A 16776-nucleotide genomic window follows, 5' to 3' on the forward strand; every position below is an offset into this window, starting at 1 on the left:
GCCTCCAGGGCTGAAAGGGCTAGCATGTTTGGTGTGACGGGGATTCAAACCCGCAATCTGCGGATCGAGTACCGTACCACCAGACCATGTGAAAATAAGAACACAATTATTTGTTCCTCTCATTATAACAGTTTTCACTGTCTTAAGTCATTCAGTGGTTGACACACTTAGATATGATTGTTCAGACCTCAACCAACAAAAATCATAAGAAATAGATGAAGAACAGTTATACTTAGTGCATAAGGTGTCGTAGATGTCATGAACATGTTGAAAACCATTCTTACAGTGTAAATGAAGGTCAAAATGTGAAGACATTTTATCAAAATTAAAACAACATTTTCGAAGCTTCATAGCGTTTTTCGAAGCAAGAGACTGGATCCAAATTTTATATGAAAACCTTTTCATGCGGAGTTTCTCATGCTCAAAGTTGCTACTAAAAGTTACGATTTTTGTACAATCGACTCACGATTTTTGAATTAAACACACCCGAGATTTTAAAACTAATCCTAATTATCCTGATACGCGTAGTAACCATTTCCATAATACAGAAACGAAAGAACAACTTTAGCTAGACCTTCAAATCAACGCCTGCCGTTTACTCGATTTAACCCACAGTGCGATTCAGTTTTGTTTTGTTGTTGTTGTTTTTTCAGTCCCTACAGTGGAAGAGGTTTTACTTTTGTTTTGGGCATCGTTCTGAGAATGCTGTTTTGTTTTGTCTGGATTGAAATGATGAACAAATAAAACACTTGCAATGCATTATCAGATTTTATTGTTATACATTTATACAGGGTTTTGCAGTGAGACAGTATTGTTTTATGTCACGATGATAAACAATTTGTGAACTAGGAGCTCTAATAAATATTATCATAAGACGTATTATTTAGATCGTGGCTTAGCTGCACGGTCAAAGTGAAGTCCCTGGAAGGTCCTGTGCAGTTTATAATATACCGTTGCCTTTAACGACCGAGTTTTAACTTTTACTGGTCCAAGATGCTAAAAGAAAATAATAATAATTACTTCTTGTGGAACTAAAAATATCCACTTTATATACAAGCTGAGGTACCCGTTCTTTGTCCGGATTATGAACTTTAAAAAATGTGGGAATGAATGCTATGATAAATAACACAAAAATCCTAACTTTCACACAATTTATTTGTAACATAATTTATTATTACACTATGCACTATTACTTCCCCCAAAGTTTTGTATAAGCTTTAAGAACTCACTATGTATATACTTAGCATGATATACTCTGTGCGATGGTCAGAGTGACTTTATACAAAGAGGTAACGGCCAAAGTAGCAGCGGTAGGGGTGCTCTCGCTTTCAACACCCAGCTCTTTTCACCTTTTCCCACATTATTAATTAATTGACGGTCATTAGCCGCGGAAGTGTCTTACGGTATAAAGCTATTAGGTCACGGGTCAAAGTACAAAGTGGGTATAACTCAAGAAACAGCTCTTCATATCAGCGTTATGGTAGCTGTTGTCGTATCAACTTCATTTAATTTTATGTATTATTGCAATAGTGGCGGCCATTTTTATATCATTCCTCCATTGAGAGTGCTAAATCACTCTCTGAGATATATAAGACGTTTGTGTGCCCACACACACACACACACTGTGTGTATGTTGTTCTACAAAATTCAATATATTTTTTTGTTTGGTGTAAGAACGAGGCAACAACTATGAATGTGGTTAACGTAACGTTAATAACAACAATACCATGGGTGGAGGGGTTGTGAACAACCCATCAACATGGCCTTGTTACAAACTATCATCCCACAAAGTTTGGTTGAGATTGGCCCAGCAACCTATGAGTAGTTAGATAACGGACAAACAGACACAAATATTTTTTTTGCTTATATATATATGTATATATATATTGTTTGAAAGTAATTATAACACTAATCACATAATCGTCAATGTTTTGATAGTTAGAGAAGCAGTTCCTATTCATATGGTTATTAGAAAATTATTTTACTGCTACAAAAAATTTACAAGAACGATTTTTCTCAAAATTGGACCAGATGTGATCAAGTTGTTAACGTGCTGGACTGTAGATGTAAGAGTCTAAGATTAGGGTTCCATTGTTGAGAAAAAATCAAGGTCTATACTTTGGAACCACATATGGTTATTATCCCGCTATTGAACAAACAAAGACACGATATACTGTCTATCAACAAGCAAAAGACAGGATACACCATCTGTCAATAAATATGAGACGTGATACATTGCATATCATTGAACAAAGATGGGATACACCATCTATCAAGAAAGCATAAGCGGGATACACCATCTATCACTCAACTGGTGAGGAGTTTTCCTTCCACAGGGCAGAGTAGAAGCTTCACTCTAAGCCAAATCATTCCAGCCTCTAGATTTTTTGCACATTTGAAAGTTTTATTTCCAGATAACATTGGGTATGAAAAGGATAGCTACCCTTAAAACTCTACCATTTTAGACATACTAGTAAACAAACCTAAGGAAATACAACAAAATCGTGTTTATAGATACACTTCGTTTGCTTATTCGAATGCATCGCACCACATCAGTCACCAAACGAAGTATTTTCTTCTCAGAAGAAATGCTCATTGAAAACCCCTGAAGTATATATAATACATCATCTACACCGATGTCCTAGAGATAGGATATACCGTTACAAACAAATGACGATAGAAATTATATATTATTGAAGAAAAACGCGAACAAATATATTATCTATCAACGAACAAGAAACATAATACACCATCTACAACGGAGAAGGAAATAGTAAACGCTATCTCTCAATGAACAGAGACAGAAATACACCATCTGTCAACAAACAAGAGACGAAATACACCATTTGTCAACTAGCAACAGACGAGATACACCATCTGTCAACTAACGCAAGACGAAATACACCGTCAGTTAACTAACAAGAGAGAGAAACGCACCATCTATCAACTATCAAGAGACGAGGTACACCATTTGTCGACATACAAGAGATGAGATACACCATCTGTCAACTAACAAAAGACGAGGTACACTATCTGTCGATAAACAAGAGACGAGATACACCATCTGTCAACTAACAAGAGACGAGATACACCATCTGTCAACTAACAAGAGACGGAATACACCATCTGTGAACAAAGAGATAGAATACATCATTTACCAATGAACAAGGGACGAGATATACCATCTGAAATGATAAACCATCTATCAAAAGACATAAGACACGATACATTATCTGTCAAAGAGGGAATACGTTGGCTATCGATAAACGAAGACAAAGACACGAGATCAATCAATGAACAAAAATCAGGACACAACTCGTCTCACTGAACAAAGTTTAGAAGAAACAGCCTATCAATGGAAAAAGATCAGGACACAACGTGTCTCACCGAACAAGGATGGGAAGATACAACCTATCAGTGAACAATAGTGGGAATATCATCTTTTAACTAATAAAGATGGGAATGAACCATTTATAAACCAACAAAGACAAGAACACACATTTATCAACGAAAGAGAAAAAAAAGACAAAATACACCGTTAATCAAGGAAAAACGAAGTAATGCATCATCTTTCAACGAACAAGTGACAGGATACATTTCCATATCAATGAACATACCATCTATCAAAGAAAAAAGATGGAAAACACTATCAATGAACAAGTGACAGGATACATTTCTATATCAATGAACATGCCATCTATCAAAGAAAAACATGGAAGACACTATCAATGAACAAGCGATAGGATACACTGTTTATCAGAGAACAATAATCATTAACAAGAACACATAATCTATTTCTTGACTGGTTTATTTCAAATTGCCTGAAACAAAAATTGAGGTAACGGTAGTTTTGTAATATATTGGTGATTTAATAACATAGTTTATTAATCATTTATTTCATTTCAAAGTTCACAGTGAGGCTTAGGACATAGCAGGTTATATCCACCCAAGCTTAGCTCCCTTAATCTTCTCGAGAAACCAAGGAACTCCATCGTTACATGCAGTAAACAATCTATATTGCTGAAGGCGTAAGATGATGAATCTCACTTGCTAAATGCATGAGTTAAATAATGAAACCACGTCGCTACATGCGTTAAATGAAATCCTGTCGCTGCGAGTGTCAAAAGATGTAACCTAGGGATGAAATTCTAAAAAAATAAAATAAAATAGAGGTACTCAGCTGGGTGAAGTGGGCCTGTTTTTGAAAAAGAAATATATATATATATATACGTGTAAACATAAAAATCGACAAGTTGAGTGTCAATGAATAAATGCTTTCCGATAGAACAATGGAACGCATACGTATCAGAAAAAGCAGCTAAAATAAGTTCCATTATTAGTACATCAATGATGTACTTGATAAAAAAATGACCCTGTTTCTCTACGCTTTCAGTCTCTTCTGCATTTTTTAACCTTCTTCCTCCCTGAGAACGGATTGTAAGAGTACTGCTTCCCTGATATTTCTGTTTCTTGAGCTTCGAGAAAGGGTGTTGGTTTTATGGAAACTTATCAATAACTCAATAAGATTGAATATATGGCTCATCTCTCAATCATTACTAACATGTATTAGATCCAACTTGCGAAATGCCATATAAATATGTATGTATATACGTTTCAATTCCTGCCTGAATTACTTAAAGAAGATTAATAAACGTCACTGACCTTAGGTGTAAGTGACAGTTTTTTGTGTGTTAATGCACCATTTACTCAACCAGCTTTATGAAAGATTAGATAGCACACTTTTACATCATCAACCAATATTTAAATAGATACATGCATGCAAACATATACAACACCCCCGAAACACAAGTTATTTTTTCCCTAATTTCATGAACATTATACTTTTTTATTATTAGAAACACAAACATATACTTGTGGAAACTTAAAAAAAAACCTACATGTTTCCCAGAGAAGTAACAAAAAACGTATATGTTTCTCAGAGAAGTAAAATTATCAGAAAAACGTATCGGGATTCATAAAGACTTTACAAAAAAAAATCAAGGAAAATTTCCCAGGCCTTCATACAGCCTGTACTGTACGCATTACTAAATTATGATCCATAAAAACTAAAATGAATTTCCCAGGCTGTATGAAGGCCTGGGAAAATTTCCTTGGTTTTTTTTGTACTGTACACATTACTAAATGATGATCCATAAAAACTAAAATGAGTTCCTAGCTACATACCTTAACATTTTTGTCACTTCTTGTTAATTATTTATTTATTTGCGCTTCCCAAACGTGAAGCCATCAAAACCCCAGCCTCTTCTGCGACCCCCAAATCTCCACTTCGACCTTCTTCTGTTTTCCGTCTGCAAAATATCACAACCCTGTAGGTAAAGAGAAAAGAGTAGATTATTGAAATTAACCTTAGAATTTTTTGTTTTCTTTACAACAGTTTATTCGTGTCATTTGGATCAATCAGATTTAATCTCGATCTATATATATCCTTTAATTTTCTTTAACTAATATTAACGAGTAGTTCTACAATATAATCTACTGGATTCCTTTACTGATTTATTGTATGTGATTCTAATAAAATCTGATAATCTAATGATGTTTTGAAGTTTGTCTATAATTTAACAATATGCTAATATGTACAATTTAAACAAACTTTTGAATATCATTTAACAAAATAAATATTCAAAATATTTTTAAATCAAAGTCATTAGACTTTAGAGGCGCAGCTAAGTGCATAAAAGATTCGTGGCTTGGGCCCAGAACTTGCGGGAATTTTCGGCGTTTCAGTATGATATCGATCATGATTTTCTATTTTGATTTTTCAAGAGCAGCAAATGGATTCGGGGCAGCATCAAACAGAATCGGAGCACGGGCCCCGTGTGCCAATGCTTAGCCGAAGCGTTTGTTAGACGTTTTTATCATCTTGTCGTAGCACTAAACGTTAAAAATCAGAGATCTGCTATTGTAAACAATTCAACAAATATATTAATAAAAACATTTCAACTGCAAAATAACTTGTTTTAAATTTTATTTTATCTTATGAAGAAATCAAAACAAAAAGCGTTTTCTTACTTATATAGAATAATACAAAGACAGTACAAGTTGGACAGAAGAGATGCATATTAGTACAAATTTTGTGTAATATATCTCAAAGTGAATGAAATATATAAGTGGAGACAAAATGAAGACATTTACATCGTAATGTTACATAATTGGCACAAAAACATATTTCATAACTCAATACCGCTTCTAAATTCATCAGCCTGTATTGCTGCAAACCGCTTAAATTTCACTCGTATATACATGTTAATCAGAAATCATGATAGTTTTTCGAACAATAACACTAAATGAAAATAATTATTTTAAATAAAACAATGACTTTTGTTAAATCCGTTATTAAAGTTGTTTTTTTGCGATGGTTAATTTGTATTGTAATTTGCAACAAATTATATTGAATTTCGTTTGTTTCGAATATTGTTTTTGTTTGTTTCTTCTTAAGCACAAAGCTACACAATGGGCTAGATATACTATGCCCACCATGGGTATCGAAACCTGATTTTTAGCGTCACAAATCCAAATACATCTGAGCTACTTGGAGCTAATTAATTGTGTAAAAATGTAGAATGTCTTCCATTTTTATCTTGATGGGAGTGACCAAGTGACAAAAGTTTTTAATGCACTCTGGGAGAATTAGCTATGTCCGATGTTAAACTTACCTCTTGAACTCCAATGTACACGAGTATGCCACACTATATGGTTTATTACCAAGGTTACAAATAATGAAATGTTTCTTACATTTTGTTCGGTTAGAAAATTAGGTCGGCTTTTATGCTTGTTTTGATGAGACATCAAATCACACACTCACCTTACCAATCACGTTATTCAGGACAAAAGTGAGAGTGGCGTTTAACTGGAAAAAAATATTAATATTTTCTGTCACTATGTAAACAATAGACAGACACAGGTTAAATTAGTAAAATGAAAAATATTAACAGAATGTGTATATATAGGCGTTTTTATTGTTCTATAAACTTAAACAAGTAGAAAAGGCATGTTAACAGGAAATTCCGTGTCTGAGTATAAATAATACACTTGCGTTTATCTGTCCAGAACTTTTCTCGCAAATTTCTCGATCAAACGCTACAAATATCATATCTTTAGAAAGGCTTTTGTTCGAAGAGTCTGGATTGCATATTGGCTTTTCAATTCAGAATCACCTCACCTGTCTTTTTGCTTAGCCAGACTTTTCAATGCAACGAGCATTGTACGATGGTACAATGTCGTTGTCATCACGTGACTTTGGGCTTCGACTTTGACTTTAGTTTTTTATTTGCAAAGTATTTCACAAAAAGAACCCTTAACCAGTGTGTAATATTCTAAAAAACAGAACATTACAATAAATACAATTTCTATGGTCTTTTTCGACTTATTTAGTTCTAAAATACGCATGCGCAGTTCGTTCAAAACCATATGCTTATCACTTTGTGAACACGCATTCAGACGTTTCTGCATATTCAGCTAAGTCTGCCTTCATTACAACTTTACATTTACTTTACTTTGCAATACTTTAGCTTCTGTTCACTTCATAGACTGCTATGAACTCCTTTTAGCTACTTTTTCCTTACTACGAATTTTATTCTTCATTTTTGTGAGTTTCTTTGTTTCACCTTGTAGAACTTTGTCATACACTAAACGTTTATAACTGTTTCATACACTGTACACTATTATATATAATATTACTTTACTTTATTGTCTACTTTACGTGTAGTTTTATTAAATAACATTACGTCCACATGAGTTTGTTTGTCTGATCGCGTATTTTTTTCAAATAAACTAAGGTTTATCGAGCTAACACAAAAAGACGTAGCTTAAATGGCGTGCGTTAAAATGATAGAATAAGGAAAATTCAAGCGAAGTGCATGAAAACTACCGCAAATGTTTTGCGGATTGCGGCTAGTAACTAATAATAATTAACAGCCGGTAATACTTACGTTTGTTCAGCAACTGAATTATTAGGATTTCTTTGTATATTGTTTCAGATATGATTCATCAGATGGAAAACGAATTTTATAATAAATATTTAAAACACAGGAATACCAAAAAAAATCATTAATACAGACGTTTCGAAATTTCTTTAAATTCCATCATCAGCGTTAATATCTAAAAAAAAAAAATAGTGCATAATATTCGAACTACTAAAAACAACATTAGCATTGAGCGAGTTTTCGTATTCAATCTGTTATTTCTAAAGTTCTGATTGGCTTCGACTTCGACTTTAGTTTTTTATTTGCAAAGTATTTCACAAAAAGAACCCTTAACCTGTGTAGTAAGTCTACGTACCTAGAACCCGTGGGAGTCGATTCCCCGCGGTGGACACAGCAGATTTCCCAATATGACATTGCTCTAAAAACCAAACAAACGAAACTTCCGATTGAATACGAAAACTCGCTCAATGCTAATGTAGTTTTTTGCAGTTCGAATGTTATGAACTATTTTTTTTAGATATTAACGCTAATGACGAAATTTAAAGAAATGCCAAAATGACCGTATTAAAGATGTTTTTTGGTATTACCATGATTTTAATATTTATTATCAGATCCTGATAATGCTTGCGAGGTGTATTTTCTGAGTACCAAATCGTAAAACTATCGAAAGTTATAATTAATTTATGTGCAAGGCACGATCGAGAGTCAACTCAATATATCTAGAAAAGCCACTCACAAATTAAAACGTTTGATACATTTGAACTGAACTTGGTCGAACAAAAACTTTTTATCAAGAATTCTACAAAGAATGGGGTAATTTTTGTCCACAAGGACATAAAGTTATCCTAATCATTTATTAATTGTTGTTGAATGGATCTGTGTTTTGTAATTAAATTATATAAAACTGGAAAAGACTTGTTATTGTTAAGCACAAAGCTGCACAATGAGCTTTCTGAGCTCTGCCAACCGCAGGTATTGAAACTCAAGTTTGAGTGTTATAAATCCCCAGACTTGTCAGTGGGCCAAGCGACTTTTACCTGTCCCTAACTCATGTAGAAATCACTATATAAAATCATTAATCAACCTGGCGATTCAAATTCGTTTTCAACTCTCACTTTAAAAACGTTTCTAATAGAAAGATAAACTAACTTACATCACTTCCGGATAAGCTGCCAAGTGCTCCATCAATGATAATCCCATTCTGATCCAACTGCAAGAAGATAACTTATACAACAGAACTATCAAATCAACCTCGAGTGACTTTGAGCGAAATTCAACAAACAAACAAACTCTTTACTTTTAATTATCGAATTTTAGGCAAGAGCTGATTAAGAACTTAAACTACAAATGTTGTTACTTATTTTTAAAGTGTTTATGATAAAGATATAATTAGGAAAATTCAGAAATGTAAATATTCTTTTTTTCCTATCAACAATTTTATGATTTTAAATTTCCGCTAAACGAGGCTTGAGTTTATTTATCTTAAGTCAAAAATACGATTCCAACGTTAGTCACATAACATCTGTTCGATTGAAGATTCTGGTGCATAGGTAAACGTTGATTTCCAGGATTTCCAGTACTGAGAAATTTTGAAAGAAATTACACGACTTTCTAGGATTTTCATGACTTGTGTACACCTTATATGAGAAGACAAATATATGTATGTCGTAAATATTTTTTGAACAGAGCTAAATATGAGCATCTAACACAAATTTGGAAGAATCTTGTGATCAGCCACCTGAAAACGATCACAAACCGTATTTTTTAGAGTTGTCTTAAAACGAAAATTATAAACTTCTTCTAAGTTTATTAAGTTGATTGACACACGATTAGTAAAGTTTGATTTCAAAATATAATTCTGTTTCTTTAAGTTTATTGTTGTGAATTAAATACAACTTTAGCAACTGGTCAGTTTGAGACAAGCCTTACATGGAAAAAATGTAGTCATAAAAAAGTTCTTACCAATCCAAAGTCCTTGAAAACACATTCGAAAATCTAAAATAGGAAAGATAGCATGCGAAGGTATTAAGTACAAACAAGATTCCGAAATTATTACGTTTTACACTTATAAAGCACAAAATGACAACGAATAATTACTGTAAGTGTTACACGTTATATTAATGTAAAGTAAAATAAAATTATACGGAAAAACCTTTTTCTATTTTGATAATGATAAAATATATAATCGACTTAGAATAAAGTTGTTATTACCTGTAGAAAAGAAGAAAGGCTTACAAAACTTGGTTGGTTAGCCGTGCAATTTGTGAAAGAAGCTTCCAACTAGAGAAAAGGAAAGTGAAACTGTATACATTCTTATACTACAAACTTGCACACGTATTGCATTTTTAATAGTGACAATTATACACTATAGATTTAGATCTACAAGAACCAATAAAATTGATCGAGAGAATTTAAATTAATTTGGTTTGTTTGTTTTTAAGCACAAAACTACACAATGTGCTATTTGTCTTGTGCCAACAATGGGTATCGAAACCCGTTTTTGAGCATTTTAAGTCCAGAGAAGTACCGCTGAGCCACTGGGGACAATTGAAATAAGTAGAACATAAGCGGAAGAACAAAAATACATCACACAAGAGGTTGTAGTTGTGATAATGGTTTATTCTGGTCAGGCTTTCACTAAGTGGTCTGCCTATAAAACAAATCTAGAGAAACTATATAAAAGGAAGCAGTATCACATAATTTTCTCTTCCATACAGTTACTTTTTAAAACAGTGACTTGTAAAACTAGACGAGAAACTGTGGTGTCATAAAACATCGTCCTTTTCAGGAAGTCTTGCTGTAATTATACAGAAGGTAGATGTCAGCATGTAGTAACAAGAAATTTCGTCTTCACCAGTCCATTCCTCGGTAAGAGAGTAGATACTTTAATGTCATAAAACGTTTTCCTCTCTAGTTTTGTCTTTAGCCATTTTCTTAGTACGAGCATGAAACTGGGGAGAGTAGGAACAATGTTATGGTATGAAACATTCGTCCTCACTAGACACTGGCCTGTGTACATAGAAACGTTAAAGAAAACAAGAAACCATTGTCTGTAAAAATAAAGAAATTTAAAACTCTTAGTTACATAAAACGTTCTTTTAAGTTTTGTTCAGACTCCAGGATCACCATCTAGTCCTAATTATCGTTCATCAGAAGAATATAAACAGGTCTAATTAAAAAACAATGCCAGAAAATGATAACAAATCGTAAGAGCTGTTTCAACATGTTTAAGTAACCCTAATTCTTGAACGCTATAAATAAAATCTTACGACAGACGGCACATCGTCAGCAATACAGGTTAGATTCTTCCGTTCAAAATGTCTAGCTCGATGTCTCCATCTAAATCTTCGACCACCGTCTGCAACAAAAGGTATTTTTAAAGTATACTTCTGGTAATTTGTTGTTTTTTTTAAGTACAATACTATGTTCGTGAATCTGATAATAAATTTTAGTATAGACTTGTTAGCAATAATTTAGTATTTTACTCGTGTTCAATGAAACTTCTGTCCTGAAACGATCTCCTCTTAGATAACGGATGTAGCTATTGGAACCATCAATTTAATATTGCCGTGTAAATTATGTCTCAAGTCCTGTTTTACTAGCAAGATGGCGGAGAAATGTGGAAACAGCAAAAATTGGAAAATACAAAAATTGTAAGTTGCTGCATGCAGAAAGATGAGGCTTAATATTATAAACAAACCTTCATCTAAACTGTTTATGATCGATTGACCAAAATGTTTACGATTTTGAAAATGGCAAGGAAATTACACAACACAACATTCAATGAAAATATTTCATATATTACCATGTTAACTTTTGTTCTTGAAGGACATTGAGTTGTTGAAAAGAGTCTGAAACCAAGTTCACTATAAAATCACAGTCAATATTATATACTGAGAAAGTGGTCGTGAAAGCATAAGTTCAGAAATTATTTGTAGATTCCGTAAGATTTTCATAGGGAAACAGAGAATGAGAGCATTTGCTCTATCTTCCAAGACATTTGTGAAACTGGGATTAAATATAAAAAGAATCTTTCCATAATAAAAGATTATAGAGTTTTATGCTATATAAGATATTATAAAAAAAACATTTTTTTTTTAATTATGGAAAACCTTACGCCTACTCATTGAGGATTAAAATGAATGTCCAGTATAAACATCAAGACACTGACATTTTTAATTTCTTGATTCTTTAAAATATCTGAGTGTGATCAGTTATCTTTGTTCGACTATTTTGGCTAGATAACCTGGTTACTTACCATTTACAGCCCAGAGCGCTGTGAATAAAACTAAAACTGCAAGACTTCTCTTCAACAAACGCTGCATTTTAGCAAGGCGGTAATCTTCTTAACAATACACCTACCGAATTGCCTGTTTGCTTTCGGAAGTGTATCTCCTCTTATGCTCCGTAATCCGTTGCATACTCCATTTTATAACGTGTCCACACGTCTAATACAGACATTTTATTTTATTTTATCTGTATTTTTTACAGTCAACATTTGAGTCACACCAATTTTAGAAAACTGAGACATTATACTTCCTTATTATTTAATGTTATATACATAGGTATACCGGATATGAGTTGTCCTGCAGCTGTGTTTGCTATTTCAACAAGACGAAAATTAATCTTCCAAAATCACAAATATTTCATTTACGAGGGGCTAAACAGTCATGCAAGCTTAATATTATCGTGCTTTTATTAAATATGTAGTTAAAATTAAGTTTTAAATTATACAGTGAGGAAGATTTCAAGTCTTTTTTCATTATTAATTTACCTTATTCAATGTTTACTTTTTACTGATGTGTTGCTGTTTAAATATTTCTGTTTGTTCCGTTAGACTATTCATGGAATTACAACTATTCTTTTTATATTTAAAATGACCGAAAGTTGAACTTTGATCTCTCATTTAGTGAAAACTTTCCTTTCATTTAACAAAATCACTATTTAAAAGACATTAGCAAACTTACTGCCTTAAATGTAAGTTCTTAAACATGACATTTTTAAATGCATGTGTGAATCTGTGTAACCAGTGATGGTAATATCAAGTGATATATTCATTCTCACTATGTTGTGACACCACTAAGGTGATATACATGTGTGTTTAAAATTCAAAACAATTAATTTGTTCTCATATCATAACAGTTGACCTAGTTTGTTTGTCATGAATTTCGCGCAAAGCTACACGAGCTAGACGTCCCTAATTTAGCAGTGTAAGACTAGAGGGAAGGCAGCTAGTCATCACCGCCAACTCTTAGACTACTATTTTACCAACGAATTGGATTGACCGCCACATTATAACTCCCCACGGCTGAAAAGGGCGAGCATGTTTGGTGTGACGGGGATTCGAACCCGCGAATCGCAGATTACGACTCGAGCGCCCTAACCACCTGGCCATGCCGGGCCCAGTTGATCTAGAAACAGTTTCACCAGAAGTGTTAAGTATTTGCCGGTATAAATATCGTACTCGGAGAATGAAAACGAACTGTAATAATATTTATAAGAGAAAAAAAATATTTCAATCATTTCGTGGGATATTCTAAAACTGTAAATGAAAAATAAACTGCGTGAGTCAATTTGTTTCGAAATCAGTTTAGTTACGAAAAGCTGTATTCGATGGTGCACAAGCAGTTCAATAACACGAAAGTTGATTCAGGTGGATTCCATAGTCATCAGCTAGTTTATGGAAAAGAAATGACACTAAAACAGTCTAGTTGGTGAAACGTTATTGATATATGCTGACAACAGTACAGCCAACGTCCGGTTGACGTTGATTCAGGTGGACTCCATGGTAATCATCTTGTTTACGACAAAGTATTGATACTAAAACGGACTAGTTGGTGAAATGTTATTGATATAAGTCAACACGTTGTGTATATTCATCTATAAGCAGAGATTAACTCAACGTTTAACATACGTTTCGAAAGTATGCACAATAGGTAGATTAAAATAAATGGTACTTCGTAAAGCAGTCCTAAAGTTTTGAAAAACGTATTATCGTGTATATATGGTATATACATATATGTGTGTGTGTGTGTTTGTGTGTGATATGGGTTATTTCTGAAACTCATTCTAGTTTTGTATCACATGAATTTTGAATATTAGAGCAACTGAACGCAGATAAATTTTTGCAATCACTCTAATGATCACAGTTGTTATTAAGCATGCAAATACGCCATTACTTGATATACGAAACCAAACAAACACACTGGTAAATTCATCACTTTTCAATAATTACATTAAAATGTTTTTTCACCCACTGTTCAAAGTTGTATTTACTGATGTGACCATTGGTATTAAACACTGTCCATCAGCTACTTTATTTTGGTACATTTTTTTTGGGGGGGGGCAGGACGTGGTCTAGTGATTATCATGTCGGGCTGTGGATTATGAGATACAGGGTTCGATACGTGATGACATTAGACAGCATCATTACTTTCACTTATTGGTATATTATACAAGTGTTAGTCAATCCTGTTATTAGTTTAATCAAAAAGACAGACAAAGCCCTCGTGGTGGCGGATGTTGCTGGTTGGTTGCCTTCCCTCAAACCAGTAGCTCATACCTAGGGGTGGCTATAACTGATCTCTGGACGTCTCTGATCGGGTCGTTGAGCCCACGTGCATCAAAAGTCTCAAATTCTAGTTCCTTTTATTTGCGTATTGTTTTTCGTATCATTATTGATATATATATTGTTTTATGACATACCCTAACTACCCACATAAGAGAGTGGCTACGATTGAATGTTACTGGGAATGAGGTGTAGCATAGGATAGTAAAATAATATTGACAAAATGAACCCGTTGTACATATATAACTTCACACAGCATATACATTGTGCAGTTCTTAAGGCTGTCAAAATGAACCCGTTGTACATATATGACTTCACACAGCATATGCATTGTGCAGTTCTTAAGGCTGTCAAAATGAACCCGTTATACATATATGACTTCAATCAGTATATAAACCGTGCAGTTCTTAAGGCTGTCAAAATGAACCCGTTATACATATATAACTTCACACAGCATATACATTGTACAGTTCTTAAGGCTGTCAAAATGAACCCGTTATACATATATGAGTTCAATCAGTATATAAACCGTGCAGTTCTTAAGGCTGTCAAAATGAACCCGTTATACATATATGAGTTCAATCAGTATATAAACCGTGCAGTTCTTAAGGTTGTGAAAATGAACCCGTTATACATATATAACTTCACACAGCATGTACATTGTGCAGTTCTTAAGGCTGTCAAAATGAACCCGTTATACATATATGACTTCAATCAGTATATAAACCGTGCAGTTCTTAAGGTTGTGAAAATGAACCCGTTATACATATATAACTTCACACAGCATATACATTGTGCAGTTCTTAAGGCTGTCAAAATGAACCCGTTATACATATATGACTTCAATCAGTATATAAACCGTGCAGTTCTTAAGGCTGTCAAAATGAACCCGTTATACATATATATGAATTCAATCTGCATATAAACCGTGCAGTTCTTAAGGCTGACAAAATGAACCCGTTATACATATATAACTTCAAGCCTAAAAGATAAATGTCAGCAGTTCAATCTTTTGTTTATTCCTCTCCGTTGGGGTTCTTTTTATGTTTTTTTTTTCACTTTTGGTGATCCGACAGTTACAGATGATGATGTCATCAGAATATAAGATGGTTGATGCAATATTCGGACTTGAAATTTCAACTGATAAATACTGGAAGAATACTTTTCCCTCGTATAGTGTGCATTTCATATTTGTGCCCAAAACTTTTGGAAACAAAAGTGCGCACTATAAGTGCGTAGTTACGGTAATTGTTGTTGGTGTTAATATTTCCAGCTCAACCATAACAAAATCTATCCTATCCTTCTTATTTATAAGGCCCCCCAGTGGCGCAGAAGTATGTCTGCGGACTTACAATACTAAAATCCGGGTTTCGATACTCGTAGTGGGCAACTAATAAAATAAGTTTTTATTGTTATTAAGGTTTCCATACCATCCAAGTTAAGATATAAAGTTTGTCTAAAGAAAAAAAAAGCTAATTTTACGACATAGAAAAATTATAAAATTTAGGTAAAGCATACTCTACACTTGGTTCACCTACGTTAGGAGAGGGTTTTGGTAAAGAATAAGACGTTCACGTTTATCCCAACGTTCTAGCCATGGTTTAAGTATTGCTATGCTCATGAAAAAATCTTTCAACTGGGATGTAAATGCAGCTTTGTAGGGGTGTATATGACGGGCAACAGCGGTTGTTAAACTGGATATTATTAGCTTCTGTCCATGAATCACAGAACTTCACCAATCCCAGTAGAACGTTCTCAAACTACTATTCTACTTCTATCAAGCTTGAACTGTTTGTTTAACACAAGCAGTATTATGTGCCTCTTGAGGTTTTATGTATAGTTTTGCTCTACCATCAATACAGAAAATAAGGAAATGCAACTCACCAGATAACATCCCACTCTTCCAGTCATTCATTATACACAGTTTCATTTGGTTTGGGGGGTTAGATGATAGCTGCTATATAACAACTTTTGTAAGGTTTTTTGCATGATAAGGTAGGAGGTAATTGAATCCTGCCCATTATCAAAAAATCGATCTGTTGAAAAAGTCTTAGGTTATCACCATTATTTCACATCCACCGATTTTCTTTGTGGCAAGAATATTTAGTTTCAATTGTCCTTATTGGTGGATTATTTTATGACAGACAGTTTAAAAAGCTGATAAAAGATATGGTCTTTGAAAAAGATATCCCTGCTAAACAGAGAACCCACTATCATACCGCTTGAAAAGTCGAAGACATATATCTCTGTTCTTACCCCTTTTTT

General features: G+C 33.6%; 1 protein-coding gene across 2 annotated transcripts; it reads right to left on the minus strand.

Moving 5' to 3' along the window:
* Positions 1 to 772: 772 nt before the first annotated feature.
* On the minus strand, positions 773 to 16769 carry LOC106462018. Of its 2 annotated transcripts, none has more exons than XM_022389129.1 (8): positions 16396 to 16769; positions 11213 to 11301; positions 10155 to 10223; positions 9906 to 9938; positions 9097 to 9153; positions 6824 to 6868; positions 5185 to 5327; positions 773 to 996 (listed from the first exon to the last, which is right to left on the minus strand). In XM_022389129.1, exons 1-7 carry the CDS (start codon positions 16439 to 16441, stop codon positions 5220 to 5222), a joined length of 447 nt encoding a protein of 148 aa, XP_022244837.1. In that variant the 5' UTR covers positions 16442 to 16769; the 3' UTR covers positions 773 to 996; positions 5185 to 5219. The 2 variants fall into 2 exon arrangements, with proteins under 2 accessions (XP_022244837.1, XP_013777340.1); XM_013921886.2 differs by lacking the exon at positions 16396 to 16769 and adding an exon at positions 12202 to 12338.
* Positions 16770 to 16776: the final 7 nt, after the last annotated feature.

The sequence above is a fragment of the Limulus polyphemus genome, unplaced genomic scaffold, assembly GCF_000517525.1.
Source record: "Limulus polyphemus unplaced genomic scaffold, Limulus_polyphemus-2.1.2 Scaffold1075, whole genome shotgun sequence".
Taxonomy (NCBI): Eukaryota; Metazoa; Arthropoda; class Merostomata; order Xiphosura; family Limulidae; genus Limulus; species Limulus polyphemus.